The sequence below is a fragment of the Chionomys nivalis genome, chromosome 13 (genome assembly GCF_950005125.1).
Source record: "Chionomys nivalis chromosome 13, mChiNiv1.1, whole genome shotgun sequence".
NCBI lineage: Eukaryota > Metazoa > Chordata > Mammalia > Rodentia > Cricetidae > Chionomys > Chionomys nivalis.
In genome coordinates this window covers 10,784,337-10,796,741 of record NC_080098.1, presented here as the reverse complement: position 1 = coordinate 10,796,741, position 12,405 = coordinate 10,784,337, and the positions used below count along the sequence as shown (strand labels likewise).

The 12,405-nt window shown below is 46.7% G+C and overlaps 1 protein-coding gene across 6 annotated transcripts in view; it reads right to left on the bottom strand.

Moving 5' to 3' along the window:
• The window catches only part of Arhgap21 (Rho GTPase activating protein 21), a 131,010-nt gene extending 120,342 nt beyond the window's left edge, over window positions 1-10,668 (bottom strand). For 3 of the 6 annotated variants that reach the window (XM_057787947.1, XM_057787950.1, XM_057787952.1), the window contains exons 1-2: window positions 9,619-10,668; window positions 8,392-8,821 (exon numbers count right to left, since the gene is read on the bottom strand). In XM_057787947.1, coding sequence (XP_057643930.1) covers window positions 8,392-8,472 — 81 coding nt within the window. In that variant the 5' untranslated portion in view covers window positions 8,473-8,821; window positions 9,619-10,668. Of the gene's footprint in view, window positions 1-8,391; window positions 8,822-9,198; window positions 9,479-9,618 lie in introns of those variants that run through there. The other 3 variants (XM_057787944.1, XM_057787945.1, XM_057787946.1) reach the window with 3 other exon arrangements.
• Window positions 10,669-12,405: the final 1,737 nt, after the last annotated feature.

Here is a 12,405-nt window from a genome sequence, read left to right as displayed (position 1 = left end):
ACACTGGGGAAAGTCAACAAAGTCTTTAACATAGCCTTCTTTATAGTAATGGACTACAGTTTGCTCTGGTCTGTCTAACCGTGTTCTCTTAAATAGGCAAATATTCAAGAAATACCGCATTTAAGTTTTAAACATATTGTTTTAATCCTAATATGAGAATGGAATTTTTTGTATTAACTAAAAAAAAAAAAATCTATCGTGTAAAGTTTTTAAATCTATAGTACAGTATATTCATTTCTCTTTCAGATTTTAAAAAATTTATAATGTGTGTGTGTGGAATAGAGAGAGAGAGAGAGGGGTGGGGGTGCACGTGCAGTGGTGCACACATGGAGGTGAGAGAACAGCCCTGGAGAATCAGTCCTCTCCTTCCACCATGGCTTACAGGCTTTGAGTTCAGGCTGCCAGGCTTACACGGCAAGAGCCTGTACCCCAGAGACATCTTTCAAGCCCACTTTCAGATGACTTTAAAAGCATAAAATGCTGTCCTCCGTTATTCCATTATTAAAGAAATAAACTATTCTGTCTACTATTCGGTTTGATGAGACTATGGTTTGTAGTTTGACTACTTCAAATTTAAAAACTGTTTTCCGGGCGGTGGTGGCGCACCCCTTTAATCCCAGCACTTGGGAGGCAGAGGCAGGCGGATCTCTGTGAGTTCGAGACCAGCCTGGACTACAAGAGCTAGTTCCAGGACAGGCTCCAAAACCACAGAGAAACCCTGTCTCGAAAAAAACCAAAAAAAAAAAAAAAAAAGGGCTGGAGAGATGGCTCAGTGGTTAAGAGCATTGCCTGCTCTTCCAAAGGTCCTGAGTTCAATTCCCAGCAACCACATGGTGGCTCACAACCATCTGTAATGAAGTCTGGTGCCCTCTTCTGGCCTGCGGACATACACACAGACAGAATATTGTATACATAATAAATAAATATTAAAAAAAAAAACTGTTTTCATAAAAATAATCCAAAATGCAGTTTCTGCATGAAGATGTGTACAACGGTTCATCTCCATGGCCAACTTGACTGGACTTAGAATCACCATGGAAACATACCGCTAGGTATGCTCATGAGGATGTTCCCAGAAAACTGTAATTGAGGAAGACCTGAAGACTGTGAGTGTTACCACTTCATGCGCTGGAGTCCTAGAGAGGACAGAACTGAGACAGGCTGAGCACTGGCAGCCATCAGCCTCAGTTCCTGACTGCAGACACAATGTGGCCAGCACCTTCTCTCTCTGCACAGCGCTTTCCCTCCCGCGATGGACTATATCCTGGAGAGCTCTAAGCCAAAATAAACCTGTCTTTCCTGAGGCCACTTCATGTCAGGTGCTTTGTCACAGAAACCATAAAGGTAGCTTACACAAAGTCTTTCTCCTCCTAAGCTATTCAGAAGGCTGGTTATACTAATTTCACACATTTAATTCCTTAAGGTCGATTAAAAGCAGATAAATACTAGGACAGTCTTTAAATACTGTAACCTTTCATTTAGTAATCTAATCACATCAACCAGAAAGAAAAACAAGTGCCTACCATATGGTCCTTCTGTGGCAGAAAATAGCTGCATTCAATAACAGCATCTGTGCATCTAACAGCCCTAGCCCTGCCCATCCTTAAATCAGCAAGCATATTGTTAATATAATAAGACAAAGCTCCTCATAGTGTAAAGAACAAAAGAGAGTATTACCTTTCTCGTACATTACCTGACCCGCAGTTGCTCAAATTAAAACATGAAATCAAAGCACAACCGACTTCAAAATATGTTAAGAGAAATGAATGTTAAGGAACACTAATAATTTATGGAGAAATTTTCTTTGTTGGTGGCTCTTATCTAGTGAAAGATCTTGTTTAACACATTCAATTCCAGACTCACATATGATGCCCGAGTGACGGGCGCTTCGGCGACTACGCTATTCTCAGTCCTGGCAGGCTTCACTCTCAGTCCTAAGTCTACATAGAGATGTTTGGCAGAGTGGTATTCTGGCTTTGGATCTATTTATATGGAGGAACACTTAAGATGAAGGAATGGTGCTGTCTTGTACAATAACTAGCTAGAATCAACCCCAGGACGTCTCAGAACAAAGCATATGCCTCTGAAAGCTTGCTCATGTATTGCTTTGAGTATGGGTTTGCTAGAAATCAGAATTTTATAAGACTGGTAACATGTAACTTATTTAAAATAAAATCAGTAAATAGCAGTTCAGAATTGAAAAGGATTAAAACTTATTTCTATATTCTCATCAAAATTAACAGCTGTTAAATTTGCCTTCTCATTATATTAAAAACAAAAATATAAAATAAGTATCAGTCCTATGATAGACAATCATTTGACTAAAGAAATATTGTTAATATAGACATACTGCTTTTTTTAAGAGCTAGGTTCAAACTCAGAGCCCCATGCATGCCCGGTAAAGCACTCTAGCTCTTGGCCTATTACCTTTCAATATGCTCTTAGCATCCACCACCCTGATTATCATCCAACCCAGTGCTGCAAATGATTTCCTTCATTTGCACTACATATTGTCCTGGTTACTGTAACTTGGTAACCAACTTCCCAAAGGTAAGAAAGATACAAAAAGAAAAAAAAAAGACTCAAACTCTCAGCTGCAATCCTTAATGAAAATGCAATCCTTAAGGGAAAGAGAAGGGAAGGGAAGGAGTGAGGAGGCCTCCTGAAGAACAAGCACTTCCTACTTCATGGCTAACACACTGTATTTACATATTACACGCCTAAGAACAAACTGCACAACACTGTGAAATTTCTCGTCTCCATCCATCTAAAAAATATATTACGACACAAAGAGCACACAAACAAAACAGTCACATTCTGCACTCAGAACATTTATATTTTTTTTCTTTATTTTTTTTCTTTTTTTTTTTTTTTGTTTTTTTCTCTGTGGTTTTGGAGCCTGTCCTGGAACTAGCTCTTGTAGACCAGGCTGGTCTCAAACTCACAGAGATCTGCCTGCCTCTGCCTCCCGAGTGCTGGGATTAAAGGCGTGCGCCACCACCGCCCGGCTAGAACATTTATATTCTATATACATTATCTGTGTCCCCCAAAAAAGTAAAATAATCTAAGCATGTCCATTGGACATAGGTAAAGCGGAGGGGAGCAGGAGAAGGATCGTGTTCACTCATCTGGGAGGGTGGCAATGCTGCATTCAGAGGGTGGCCTCTGAGCACAAGCTGGAGACAGGAGAGCAGGCCTTGAAGAGATGGGGAAGAGCATTGCAAAAGGGGGAACAGCAAGCGGGAGGCTCGAGGTCGCCAGGCTCCATCTCTGTGTGCAGAAGAGCAAAAGTCTGCGAAAGCCAGTACATAATGAGGGGAAGAGTAACAGGAAGTGAGGGCAGGAAGGCAAAGGGGAAAGCCCTGACAGTCACCAAAAGAACTCTGCCCTTTAATTTTTAAGGAAACGAAAGGCCATTAAAGGAATATGAGTGAAAGAATGACATGATTTGATTTATAAATGGTCTGCTCTGCTTACAACAGGGAGAAACAGAAGCTCAGCAAGCCAAAAAAATCAAGCAAGAAATATACATACCATGCATGCACTAAAAGAGTCATTCCAGAGTCTGCAGAGCAGGGCTGCTATTGCCTGTGATGAGCATGCCCATAGGAGCAAATGGGGAAGGTGGGCAGCAGAAGGCAGGGAATCTCTGGCTTGGCTCTGGAGTTGCCTGATTACTCACTCTCCAAGAGCAGATGAATTCCAAGTGCTCAGGTCAGTAGGATGTGGGCATCCAAATTCAAATAAAGGGAAGCCTGACGGGGTAGCATCTACCTGTAATCCCAGACTGGGGAGGCGTGGGGGGGGGGGCAGGAAGATGGTAAAGTCAAGACCATCCTGGCTCTATAGTGAGATCTTGTCTCAAAAACAAAAACAATAGAGAAAAGCAGGCTTCCTGGCACGTGCTTGTAATCCCACTAGTTGGAAAGTGGAATCAGGAAGATGATAAATCCAAGGTCATTCTCAGCTCCACATCCAGTTTGAGACTACCCTGGGTCAAAACCATAAAACACAGGAGGAAAAGAGGGCCAAACTGAGTCCTGAGAGATACATAGGTAAGAAAATTGAAAAACTGGAAATTGACAGTGGAGGAAGGAAAGAGGAGGTAGAATAATCAAGATAATAACCAGTGTACTAGACTCCCAAGGAACAGTCAATGAAATGTAAAGCCCTTCCAATGTATTCATTCACCTAGTCAACAGACACTGAGCATTTATTACGTGCCAGACACTGTGGAAATAAACATGATCTGTGCTCTTATGGAGGCTGCAGTCCAAAGAAGACAGAGATGGCCAGAGCGGTAAGCACTTGCTCCCAATAAAGTACAGCATGTTTTGGACTAATTCTCTAGGGGCAACTAATCGGTCTTGGAGAGTCAGGGCAAACGTTCCTAGGAATCATGTAAAATAAAAGCCTGAAGGGCTAAGTGGAAACCAGATAAAGGTGGCAATGACGAACCTTGGGGAGCAGGCAAGGTGAAAGACACCTGTGAGGACCTGAAGGAAAGGCCTTGCCTGCCCCACGATCCACAAGTTCAATTACAGGAACTACAGAAAGAGGTGAGAAATGAGAGGGGTGGCCTCGACTACTGAAGTCGCTGAAGCTAAGTTTTGGGGGAAGAAAGGAACAGCTGGGATACTGGGAACTCCTGGAGAAACCAGTTTCTGTGGTTCAGAGAGAAAGTGACCCCAGTGGCGGTAGCTATCTAGAGTGGAGACTGGACAGAACTTTAGAGAAGATAATCAAGACTAACCACAGAGTTTTTAACTGAGACAAGTAAATAGACTAAGAGAGCAAGCAGCAGGCAGACACAAGGCGGGAGGCCAGGCTAAACCTGTGGAGTTCCCGAAACACTGCTCAGAACTCAACAAAATGGTTATGGAGGTCTACAGGGCAACCAGGGCAACCATAAAATCTGGAATGGGGTTATATACTGGAATCACTTATATATAGATTAAAGCTACAAGAAAACATGAAGCCTGGGAAAGAAAGCAGAAGATAAAAGACTAGAAACCGACTAGCTAGGGCTTAATCCAATATGAAATGGGCAAAGAGTAAAAGGATCTTATGGAAAAAGGAGGAGGAGGAAGAGGAAGAAAAAGAAAAAACATAACGAACCCAAGATGGAGCAAGGGAACCTGGGATAAAAACAAAACAAGCACTACTATAAAAGACAGCCAAAGCAAGACTTCACACAATCTCCCACTCAGAAAAAACTCACTATCATAGTGTTTACACTACTGCATTATCAACAAGCAAATAATTTTCATCAGCCACAAATACATTACAGTTACAGGAAAATCTCAGCCGGTTTAAAAAATAAAAGCAAAACACAGTGTGAACTAATGAAATTAGTAATAACAATTAAGTTTTTAACAATGAAGTTGCTAAAATTTTCATTACTATAGAATACTAGGTATTACAGACTAAAAGGTGAAATTAGTGTTTAAAATAGAGGAAAGGGGGAAAAAATCAATGCAACTTTTCAGTTTTCTGGCTAAAAAGCAAACTAAACCTTGAAGACTAAAACTAAGTAATTTGAAAAGGGAATGATCTTATCACAATATTTAAAGGTGTCTATATAAAACAAAATAGCAAGCCAAACTTACACATACACATACACACCATATAGTTCAAGTTGATTAAAACCATTACTAAAAAACTTATCTTTAAAGCCCATTCTGCTGGCTCTTGCCTATAATCCCATTGCTTGGAAAGTTGATGTAAGATTGCTTTGAGTTTGAGACCAGCCAGGGCTACATGGCAGAGCCTATAAGAAGGGAGGGAAGGAGAGGCAAAGGGGAAGCTTGTGTACGATGGTAAAGAACACTATCTATACGGCAGAGCCTATAAGAAGGGAGGGAAGGGGAGGCAAAGGGGAAGCTTGTGTACGATGGTAAAGAACACTATCTATACGGTCCTCACTGTAACACCAAGACACTTTTGGAACTGTCAGAATTCCTTAAGTTATGGGAACTATTGGTTATCTGCTTTTTGGTCTTCCAATATATTCTTGAGAAAGGGTGCCTAAATTAATATACTTATCAACACAAGTGGATTATATTGTTTAACAGGAACATGAAATCTCTGTTTTATGCAAAGCAACTGACCTTATCCACTGAACATGGAACATTATAATTAGATATGGCATGAAAGAAATGCCAATTAAATTACCAAATTGGTTTCTTCTGTCTCACAGTGTTAGACATTTTGGTAATTTAACAAACAGCATTACTACCAAGACATATGCATTGTTTCCTGATTAGTTAAAAATATACATCAATTTACTATTCAAACACATTCAGGAATATAGTTGCTGTTTCTCCTTTTTCTTCTTTTTCCTTTTTAGTTGAAGAACTATGGTATTACAGAATAGAGTACTGCCAATAAAACTAAAAACAAGTATTAAGTGCAGTGTTCAATGACGAATATTTATCAAACCAAACTATGACAACTCCCTTTCTAGTATTCAGAAATATTCCCAAGCTGTAACCAGCATCTGAGAGAAACCCACACCCAGCTAACTGCCAGCAGTAAAACCACACTTCCCTCACCTCCTACCTGCCGGTTTGAAAACACTTTCTGAAGCACAAAGAACCTAAGACTATTCTTAAAAAAACCAAATAAATTAATTTAATACCAAATTCAAGTACTCTTTAAATGAGCAAATACAGACAATGTTGTGTCATTATTCCCAGTTAGAAACAATATAGCCACACAACCAAAAAAATGCCCAAATGAAAACGAATTTTGCAGCCCTCAAAAATACATATATACACACACACACACAAACACACACACACACACTGCCACTGTCAATAAAAGCCAGTATGCAACTAACTGAAGTGCATACTGCTTTACAGACAAGTACAAGGTGTGTCTAAATTCTTGGTTTGAGAGCAACCCTTAAACAATAACAACAACACACACATATGTATATTATCAAATAAACGTTAGTTCTAGAAAACACAATGCAAGAGCATGCTAATTCAAGTGTTCACAAGACAATGACAAATAAGGCTTTAGGACCACAGCATATATCATTATGTAACTACAATGCCCATTAAGCAATCACCAGGTTGTAGGTAGGTCTTCCAAAAGGTGTCATTATGGTTTACTGCGATCAGAGGATTGTGTTGTCGGACTTAATCATGCTTAACCTGCAAGCAGGTGTTTACCGATATCAAAAAGCAGAATACCTGTTCTAGATGTAAACCTGAGACTGTGCCCAATAAACTGCGTGCTAACACACAGAATGTACCCTTTGCACAAACTTTCTATTCCCACACGAAGTAATGTGTTTGAAGCATGCCTTCTGCATGCTTTCTGAATCAAAATTCAACTGACTAAATGCTTAGGAGTCGCATCCCGAAGACCAAGACGTGGAAGCTGACAATAGAGGCAAAAGAAACAGTGAGCCAGTGAGGAATCACTGCAGACGTTGCTATTGTCACCACTGACATCTCAATAAAGACACAGGCACCTCAAAAATCAGGTGTAAAGAGTAACAAACAAATTACAGAAACTATACAAAACGAAGCACAATAGAGCCATGATAGAAATAAACTCCACATACACCAACTCAAATACAAGGAGGAAAAGGCAGGTGAAGACGGGAGGTCATGCAGATGCCATAAATGAATAGATATCCTACAAATTCTGTGCGGCCGGCTGAAAAAACAGAAAAGAAAAGAGAGAGAGAAAGGAAAAATTGGGAAAGCTGGTGTCAGTGCTTCCCAGCCAGCTGTTCTCTGAACTTCAGGTCAAGCCACCTGACACCCGGAGCAGCCCTGAGAACTACGGAGCAGTATAAGGGCTCAGAGAGCAGAAACAAATCAACAGCAAAGCCAGGTTTTTCAGGAGCTTGGAATTTCAACACTACAGGCGTTTTCCAGGGCTGAGCTCAAACTGTCGCTGGGAAGACTCGATTCCCACCCACCGCTAGCAGGCAGGATCCCCTCCCATCAGTCAAAAACATTGGCTTCCAGGTGCAGCAAAGCCCAGCAGCTGCCCTCTCCGCTGGGGCTGTAGCACACACACAAGAGTTACATAAAGCCGTCCCCAAGGAGTTCCATCTCCAAACACTGAAGGGAACATGGATGCTGAACCGTCTGTTCTCAGGCTTCTCAGCCTTCGTGGATGGAAGAATGCCTCTGGCCCAATGGGTAACCAAGATGTGGGCATTTAAAACAGAGACTCGTTCCTGCTAATTAATCACTGAAGTCGCTAGAAACAAAAATAGGCCAGGTTTCACGTCCCTCCTGGTCAACTGGGACACTGGCACCAAGCAGCTGAACGCCCCCAAGAATCCCCCTCGGGAGGCCCAGCGGCAGGCGACCCCACTCTCTTAGGACGCTCACAGGCGAGCCACCGCCCAGCTAGCTGGCTTACCTCACAGGCAGAGGCGGCCCCACAGGCCTTGAGTTTGTCACCATCTCCCTCAGGCAGACCAGTCCAATGTGTGGCCATCATTTCATTTCAAACTGTAAAAGGACAAATCCTTTGGAGTCCACATTGAAGAGGAGCCACCACACACCAAAAGGGGACCAATTCCACAGCAGGTTTCTGAGGCGAAGCAGGGAAGGGACTGGTCCAACAACGAACGAGATAAGAAAGATTTGCAGGAAGCCCCTTCAAACGCCCTCTTCAAGAGAATTCGCCCTCTTCATTGCTCCAGACAGAGTCCAGGGGCGACAGGTTTCCTTGGCAGGGCGGGTGGACGCCAAGGGCAGAGAGAAGAGGTCTACTTCCAAGCGGTGCTACTCGAAGGCAGACAAAAATCCTAGTGGGCTGCTCTGGCGTCGGCTTTCGGGGATCCTTCCTAGAACAGGGAGAAGTTAATGAAGGACGTGAACTTTCCCCAGGCGCCGATCTTTAGCCTTGCCACAAGTCCAGACCAAGTTCCCCATCTCCCGGATCCGATGGATTACTCAGTCCACGAAGGTGAACCACGCAAAGGAAAGAAACAGTTCTCGCATGCCACAAATTAAAAAGAGAGAGAGAAGCCTGAACACCGGGAAGAGAACGAGAGAGCGAGACCTCAGAACTGCCCTTGTGGCTGTGTCAAGCACACCCGGCTGCTATGAAGCCTTCATGAATTAAAAAGAAAAAAATTCCCGGTTCAAGTGTATTTTAATTGCTGCATTTCCTGGGCAGTGTCGAGGCAGTGTGAGCGTTCTGCAGCACCCGGATACCTACTCTTAAACGAAGTTTGCTCCGCACCGGGTTAGACTCGCAGACGCCCTCCAACTCCCCAACAAACAAACAAAAAGCCAGCTCCGAGCCGGGCGGGCGTGGGCTCGGCGGCGTCTGCGGCGGCCGCCGGGGCCGCGGGTGACTCGGGCCGCCCGTGGCAGCCTGCCCTGCGCCCCGGCCCGCGCCCCCGAGGAGGCGGCTGTTTTCCTTGGCCCGCGGCGGGGCTGGGTGGGGAGGCGTGCGGCCGCGGCTGAGACGCGGCGCCGCTCCCGCTCCCGCTCGGGCTCCCGGGCATGCTTCGGGAGAGCCGTGGCCCCGGCAACTCGTAGGTCGCCGCTGCGCCCCCACCCCCACCCCGACCCCGGCTCGCCCTACCGGGTGGCCACCTGAAAAAGAGGGAAAAGCGCAAAGCAAACCACCCACCTACCACTATTTCCTCCGCCCCTTCCTGAGGCGGGTCGCCGGCGCGGGCTCCCGGGAAGCGCGGCCCGGGCGCGTGCGGGTAGCGAGGGCTCCGCTCGGCCGCTCGGCGGCTCGGCCCGCGGCTGGGCGCGCTAGGCCGCGGCTCGGTTAATATTCATGAGGCGCCGCCCCTCCTCCGCGGCCCGCCGGACCCCGGCGCCCGCCGCCCGCCTTTGTGCCCCGGCCTCGTTCGCTCGCTGCTCACACGCGGGCGCGGCCTCCGCGGGCCCGCGCTTGAGCCCCGGGCGGTGAGAGAGACGGCCACGCAACGGAGGACGCGGGCGAGGGGGTCCGCTCGCAGGCAGCGCCACGACCTGCCCCGGCCGGCCCCGGGCTCTCGGCGCCGCGGGAGGGCGTGGGGCGGGGCGGTGGCCGCCGGACTCTCCCCTCGCCTGGCCGGGCCGGCCGGGGCCCCCGCTCCCGCGATCGCCGAGCGCGAGACTGTCCCGGCCGGCGGGCACGCGAGCTGCTTCCCGGGGGCGGACTGCTCGCGCCTTCCTTCTGGATCCACCTCCTTCCACCCCACCTCCTTCCCCTCCCCTCCCGGGGGACGCTCGGGAACGAGGAGTTTTCAGTCTGCAGTCACCCGGCCCGGGAAGTCAAGCTGGAGAAGGAAGATGGGCCAGGACGGGGTGATACTCGCCAGGCCCCCCGAAACTTGGACGCGCGCGGTCCCTCTCGTCCCCGCGCCCCGATTCGGGCTCACAACCCCAGATGCTTCCCGAGCGCAGCTCCAAGAGCAGGCACAGCCCTGCAGCTGCCTGCGGGACCGAGGGCCCGGGACCGCGGGGACACAGGTCTTGGGCGCCGGCGGCCCCTTTTCTGCAGCGGGTGGGGCTAGAGGCTACGGGATGTGGGGCTTCCAGATAAGGGAGTGTCCCTGCCCGCCCCACTGCAAGGTAGCTTCCTGCGGTAAGCAGGGACCCGGTGGTGGCGTCTACGTGTCGTTCAGATTTTTTGTGGTTGCTTTTTTTTCTTTTCTATTCTTTTTTAGCCAGCGGAGCAGCAGAACGAATAGGCGCGGCTAGCGGAACCGAGCAGCGGCAGCGGCTGGGCCGTCCCCATAGTCCCCGTCCCAGGGACCCAGCCGGCAGCAGCTGCTCTACACTGCACTCCCGGGCCAGCACTCAGACCCCAACGGCTAGCTCCGCCCTGCTGCGTCTCACAACATCTCCCGCTGCAAACCGCCCAATCCGGGGACGCTGTGAGAGAATGTGAGCCAATCAGAGGCTACCGGCTCGGGCCTTCTGCCCCGCCCCTCAGCCTCCCCTTTCCACCCCCACCCCTTCTTGGGAGGTGGCTCACCAACTCTGATCCTTGGAGGAGCACCTAGCTGCAACCGCAGCACTTGGCGCCTTGTCACTGTAGTCCTCTCCTCCTCTTATGCACACCCCTTCTCCCGGTCTCTGTCCTCCCGGTGATGCTGTTGAGGGGCATTTTGATCCTCTTTTTGGCAGAGCACTGCCAGCTTTTGTGTCTGATCATTTGTCACCACCATCCTGAGAGAACAGAACAAAAACAAGACACTTTGGGACGCGCTACCTTTTTCTTCTCTGCTGCAATTATCTTCTGAAGACTCCTCCCCGTTCCACACCCACTGCCTAGGGTCCTGTTTCTTTTCCAGGTTTAAAGCACTCTCCGGAGCTGGTAGAGAAGAACCTGAACCTTAGTTTATAGTTCCTTACAATGAAAGAATTCACAACCAAACCCTCACACTTAGAGGACGGAAATTAACTAGACCATTTTTAGTAACCCTGAGAGGTGCGGGGTCTGACGGCTCCGGACCAGAATAGTTAACCAATAGCCAAGAATGAAAAAGGAAAGACAGAAGGAAGAAAGGGAGGGAGGGAGAGAGGAAAGGAGGGGGGGGAAGAAGATAGAAGAGGAAGCCTACTGCTCAGTAATTTACTCCGGAGGAGTCCAGATCTTCTATAGATCTTCTATAGCAGATCTAGTTCCACCCTGTTATTGGCTAAATCAACAAAAACTAAAAGGAAATCCAACGTTTAAGCGGTTTGTCTCTAGTGTGCTTAGAGAATAAGAGGAGATAAAAGTTCACATCCTCTGCTTACAGATGCAAATGCGCATGCCTGGCATAACTGAGGGCCTAACAGAAGAGGCTATCTAGAAGGTTTCGCAGTAGATCTTTACAAAGGTGGGTTTTGAGAAAAGGGTTTCCATTTGGTACTAGAGAATAAAAGGTTAGCGGTGAAAGGAAATAAAATTCATTATGGAATTATGAGGAAGTAACATACCCTACGAATGCAACATTTCTGCCAAAGAAAGTAACATGGGAGAACCAAGATTATATCCAGGGGTCGGAGAGAGGAATGACTCAGCAGTAAAGACTTGAGTTAGGCTCCTAGCACCTATACCAACCAGCTCACAGCCGCCTGGAAGTCCAGTTCTAGGTACACAACACCTCCTGTCTCTGGGAGCAACACACACACATACATGATTAAAAAATAAAGTCTTAAAAATGTTACATTCTATCTTTATTTTTCATGTAACTTGAGGCAAATTCTTCTTTGTGTGTAAATACCAAAGGTAACAAGGAACAACAGCAGCCAACATCTCTTTAGCTCTGTCCCCTGTTGGTGCTGCTCTGAGAGCTTCATGTCCATCGTAAGGAGATTGTTATGTCGGAGGCAGGACTCAAACCCGGAGAGTCTGGTTCCAGAATCCGCACTTATTTATTTATTTAGTTATTTAGTTAGTTAGTTAGTTAGTTAGTTTTTTCGAGACAGG